The 6,000-nt window shown below is 43.4% G+C and overlaps 1 protein-coding gene across 5 annotated transcripts in view; it reads left to right on the top strand.

Moving 5' to 3' along the window:
* The window catches only part of ADAMTS20 (ADAM metallopeptidase with thrombospondin type 1 motif 20), a 172,546-nt gene that overhangs the window by 46,988 nt on the left and 119,558 nt on the right, over window positions 1–6,000 (top strand). For all 5 annotated transcript variants that reach the window (XM_034769790.1, XM_034769798.1, XM_034769810.1 and 2 more), the window contains one exon: window positions 961–1,223. In XM_034769790.1, coding sequence (XP_034625681.1) covers window positions 961–1,223 — 263 coding nt within the window. The remainder of the gene's footprint in view (window positions 1–960; window positions 1,224–6,000) is intronic.

Here is a 6,000-nt window from a genome sequence, read left to right as displayed (position 1 = left end):
CCCAAAAGCCGGACATGTCCGGGAAAATCCGGACGTATGGTAACCCTAGTTCCTCCTCCCTGTGCTAGCTTAGTTTAGTTGGCTGAGGGGGGCAGAAAGGGAAGGGCAATGGCCCCAACTTCACTCTGTCTTTCCTACTTCCCTAGATGAGACTAGTGGCATTAGCTTGGAGCAGGCCTTGTGGTCGAGGAGCACAATCCGGGAAGGCTCCACAACCTGGCCCTTGATTGTGTATTCCTTTGTCCTCTCTTTCTTCCTCTTCTGTGTGTCAAATTCTTGCTTCTTTGACTCCTTCACATACATTTAATGCAATTAATCTGTGTCCTTGCAGAACCCCTTTGAACATGTGCAGCCAGAGTCTGGGCAGAGACAGCACTTGGGTAGCAGTTCTGAGATCTTTCTTTTATGTGGTATTTGTCTGTTTGTTGTAAGCCTTGATGGTGAGTGTAGCTATTACAATGAGTTGTTGTCTTGTCTACAACTGCATTGTATCAGATTTTCCCCCTTAAACTGGTGGACATCACACTGCTCTTGTCGTTCCAGCTTGTCAGTTTGAATTTTAAAATGATTTGCATTCTAAAAGGTATATAATATGTCTCTTTCCCCTGTTTGGGACAAGAATGATGTTTTTGCTCTGTGTTTGTACAGCACCTAGCACAATAGGGTCCTGGTCCACATTGACTAGGGCACTTAGGCACTAGGGTAGTATCACTAGGGTAGTATCATTTCTTACAATGACACCAAATATGGGACAGCTGTATAATAGTGTACTGTAAATATCCAGTTTGACATTCCTGTTTCAGGCTTCCCTATCTAATGTTTTATGCTTACAATGATTCATTTTGGAAGCAGATTGTAAATATTACAGCTTTCTCACTTTATTTTGTTCAATCTTTCTCCTTACTCTCTTTAAGTTTAGAAACCGCATGCTATAGTAAGTGTTTTTTTTTTATCTTACAGAAAAAGAGATGAAGAAAATCACGTTACCATTTCCAGACTACGGCAGTTTAAATGAAGACCTAAATATTTTACAAAAGGCCACAGTTTTAGAGTATGCTTTTAAAAATCTATCAATAGAGGTTGATAGAAGCAATCCACATTCCCGGAAAAAACGTTTTCTTTCTTATCCAAGATATGTAGAGGTGATGGTTACAGCTGATACCAGAATGGTTCGTCACCATGGACGGAGCTTGCAGCACTATATATTAACACTTATGTCAATAGTAAGTAAACCTAAATGATGTTGCCAATAGTAAGTGAATTTATTACTGTACTGGTATTTTCCCTGTAAAATTATATACCCTTTAAATTTACTGGATCATATGTATCAAGGCAGATGGAATTCTGTACTGAAACAGGAACTCCTGTAAATATAGAAGATTGGGGCCAGAACCTTAGCTGGTAGCTCTGTTGACTTCGGTGCAGTAAGGTGCTACTTACCATAAGTGAATGTGGTAAAATCTAGCCGTTGATTTGATAAAACATTAAAAGAATTAGTAATACATAATAATTCACTGTAATATTAAAGTAAAATGAATACATTTACACAGCGGTGCAGTTTTTGTAGCTGTTGTAAGAACATGTAGCTGTTGTGAAATAAAATGCTCAGGTTATTTTATATTTGTGCTACAAGCATTTTCAAAATAATAATCAGATTCTCAGTTGGCTTCAGCTAATGGAGCTACTTCAATTGTAATCTGTTTGGGTCAGGGACTGTGATTTTCGTTCTGTGTTTGTACAGTGCTTAGCACAATAGGGTCCTGGTTCATGTTGACTAAGGTTCTGAGGCACGATGGTAATAAACAACAGTAATAATAATAATAATAATTAATAATAGTAATACATAATTAACACCAGCTGAGGATCTGGAGGGAAGAGAAGACCCAAATGCTAGAGCGGCTTAGGGATAGTGTCTCTGTATGTGCTCGTCATCACAAAAGGGATGAGGAGGAGGTGGAGGCTTGGTTCTGGTCCTCCTCCCCCTCTCCTGCACACTGACCCTCTGGTTAGCTGCAGACAGAAGCACATGCTGCTACTTTTGAAGGAATAGTGCAGTGGTTGCACACCATAGAACTGAGATCTGAGAGACATTGAATTCCTCCTACAGCCTACTCTAGTATGTCCCTTAATGAAAGAATTTGGTCCTTAGCATACTCAGCCCATTTGCACTGAAGGAAAACCAGCTGATGCTGAGCATTCAGATTGGATAAAAAGAGATCTGTGAGTGACATCAGGGTGTCAGATAAGGCTTAAATAAAAATAGGCAAATGTTCAAAAATTAAATACTCTACCCAGTTCCTCAGCTGGTGTAAATTGGCAAAGCTCCATTCCAGTCCCAAGAAGGAAGCAAGTAAAACCACAGGCTTTCTTCAGTCGGTGTCCCTCTGCACAGTACATTGTCAGCCTCCGAGCTGCCAAGACAGAGAGGTTCCACTGACAATGACCCTCCACCTCTTCTTTTGTGGCTGCATAGTCTGCATCCTCTACTGGGAAGCAGGTTTTACACTGGTGTCAAGAGCCTGACAACTTCTGAAGGTTCACTTCCTTTCACCCCCCCTTCATCAACTAATTCTTACTTTTTGGAAGCCTAGACTCAGATGACATTGGGCCACTGGGTCCTGGAAATTTTCAACAAAGGCTGTTTTATCCAGCTCATTTAAGGAAAGAAGGGATTCAGTTCTGTCTATACCTAGATGACTAGTTCATCTGAGGAAGATCACCCCAATAGGTGACCAAATAACATTAAAGCTACTCATCACTCTGAGCCTCAAAGTCAATATTGAAAAATCCACATTTTCTCTGACTCAAAACATAGAGTTCATAGGAGCTGTGTTAGATTCCAGGTCAGTGAGAGCCTGTCTTCCTTAAGATGGAACCTCCTCAACAAACTTCAAACTCAGCCAAGGACATCAGTGAGAATATGCCTCAGGCGCATGGACATATGGCCTCATGCACCTATGTGATACAGTTTGCCAGACTTCACCTGTGCACCAGACAAGGGTGGTTGAAATCAATGTATCTACACAGCAGTCATCACATGGACATGGATACAGTCCAACACCACAACTACGCTATATGTCAACGGACAGGGAGGAAGCAGGTCATCTCCACTCTGTCAGAAAGCCATTTGGCTCTAGATTTGTTCATTCATTACTGGATCATGCCACTGGCCTTGCATCTTCCATGTGTACAGGACTCACTAGCAGCTCACCACAACAGACAATTCAGACAACCATGAATGGTTGCTCAAGGATCCAGTGCTGAAGAGCATCCTTTGCAAATGGAGATAGCCATCAATGGAATTATTTCTCACAGACCAGAACAATTATGCCAAGTTTGCTGATCTAGATGGGGCTCCAGTTCAGGCTCCCTGCAGTTGTCTTTTTCATCACCTTGATATTGGGACTGAGGTCTGGTGATACCAAGAATCTGAGTCAAGAGGCAGAGATGATGATCATGCTGGTCCTGGTCTGGGCCCCAGACAGTTCTGATATTCAGATCTAGTGAACCTCTTAATGCAGCCTCTGATCACTTTACCTCCTCTACCTGATACAATCTCACAGAACAATGGTGAGATCCTACATGTTGACCCAGCATTGTTACATCTGACAACTTGGCTGCTGACTGGATGATATCCACCAAAAGAAGCTGTTCAGCTGAAATTCAGAACAGTCTGTTCCAAAGCGGGAAATCCTCAGCTAGACTGATAGAAACCTCTCTCACTTAGCTTTATATATTTGGACATCTCGGCACCAGCTGTCTCCCTTGACAACCCCTATTTCATTGATATTGGGCTATTTACTAGTCCTGCAACAATTTGGGCTTTCTATTAGTTCCATAAGAGAACTAGCAGCAATAGTTGCACATTACCCTCTTATCCAGGAGCACGCTGTATTTTCTCACTTTACAGTGACTAGATTTCTTAACGGCCTCAGTTATATTTTTTCTGCAGTTCAGTAGCTCCCTCCCTCTTGGGACCTCTATGATATGAACAGGATTGATGGGTCTCCCCTTTGAACCCTTAATAACATCTTCCCTTTACTACCTATCAATGAAGGCTGCCTTTTTAGTAGCGATCACATCAGCTCAAAGGTGGGGAGGGGAGAGATTCATCCCCATATGATGGATCCCCCTTATACAGTATTTCAGAAGGCTAGAGTTACTCTCAGGCCTCACCTCAAGTTCCTGCCAAAAGTAGTTTTAGTTCCATAAGAACCAGTTTATTCATCTCCCCGTTTTCTTCCCCAGGCCTCACCCAATCCCAGCGGAAGCTAAACTTACAAACAATGTAAAGACATTGTCATGCTACCTTACCAAGACAAAATTATTTAGAAACACACCTAGACTGGCCTAGATCCTCAGAGGTATCTAGATTTTTAACTTCCATTGATTTCAGTGGAAGTTAGGAGCCTAAATACCTTTGAAGATCTGGGTCTTTGTGGCCTTTGCTGATAGGGTCAAGTATCAGGCAGTATCTTCACAGAAATCTATCAAAATGGGTGTCCAACTACATATGGACGTGTTATGAGCTGCCGAAGTTGGATCCACTTGGACACATTAGATCTCATTCCACCAGAGGTCAGGCAACCTCTGTGTATTCGAAGAATGCCTCTATTCCTGAGATTTGTAAGGCAGATACATGAAGCTTGGTCCCCACGTTTGTGAGACAAATCTTTTGGTCAAAGCTTCCAAATAGGATGCCCATTTTGGTAGGGCTGTCCTGCAATCATTGTTTAGGCAGGACTCTTAGTACCTATCTCCAAGCAATCAGAGAACTACTTGTTAGTCACCAAGAATTGAATGCATGTGGAAAATTACTTGAAGAAAAAAGAATGGTTACTTAAGTACCTTCGAATAAATGTCATTCTTTAAGATGTTTTGTCCACATGGATGCGACAACCTGCCCTCCTTTCCTGCTACTATATATTCCTTCCCACATCAGGGTTGGGTATTGGTGAAAGAACTGAGAAATGGTTGGGCCTGCCTCCCCTTTATACTGGGGTGGTATGGGGAGGGAGGATGTGAGGGTATCTAGGGCACAGGTGCAGCTCCGATGGACACTTCTTGCCAAAAGAATCCAATCTAATGCACATGGGATGTACATGTAGACAACACATCTTGAAGAGGCACAGTGTAGGGACAGGGGCGTTGGCGTTCAGGCCTAGAGGTCAGAGTCAGGGTCAGAAGCCAGCAACCAAGGCCAGAGTCAGAGCAAGAGACAGGGTCAGGATCATGCCACGGGTTGGGGCCAGAGTCGGGGGGTCAGGACTCATGCTGAGGGTCAGGACTGGAGTCAGATAGCCATGCCCAGGGTCAAGTCAGAGTCAGGAACCAGGGAACAGTGCCGGAGGTGAAGCCAAAATAAGAATCAGTAGCAGTATCAAGGATCAAACTGGAGTCAGGTAACAATGCCAGGATCAAACCAGAGTCAGGGCTTTGGGTCCTGTACATCAGCTGATTAGGAGTTCATTCAGTTGCTTAGACAACTTCCTGTGCCTCCTTCTGGCTCAGGTAGTGTGGGCCAATCGGTAGGGCCAGATGTCTGCTCCAATCAGGAGCTTCATAGGCAGAGCATCTGGTGGGCTAGAGTTCTGCTAGCACCTATCCCTAATGGTTCTGGAGAGCTTTCTGGTGGCAGTTGTGGTCTGGGCACTGCTTGGAGACTTATAGGTCTGCATTTGAGACCTGCGATCCCTCACACACAGTTACTTTTCTATATGAAGGGTAAGCTTTCAGTGTGGCTTCACCCTGGTCTATGGGTTTAGCCACTGAGCGCTGTGGTCTAGCTACCTGATTTATGTGCAGTAATGCCTGTTTGCTTATGCAAATGTAGGTTTTGCATGTGCAAAAAATATCTTCTGCAAAATATTTGGTGCAGTGAAACTAGTCTCTTAAAGTTTGGTTCTGCTCCCACTAAAGTCAGTGGCAAAGCTTCCATTAACTTCAATGGCGTGTCTCAGGCCCTGCTGTGTTATTCCCTGGTCTTACAAAGGGATCCAT

This window comes from Trachemys scripta, chromosome 1, assembly GCF_013100865.1.
Source record: "Trachemys scripta elegans isolate TJP31775 chromosome 1, CAS_Tse_1.0, whole genome shotgun sequence".
Taxonomy (NCBI): domain Eukaryota; kingdom Metazoa; phylum Chordata; order Testudines; family Emydidae; genus Trachemys; species Trachemys scripta.
Note: the sequence above shows the minus strand (reverse complement) of the source record. Positions and strands in the feature narration are given on the sequence as shown.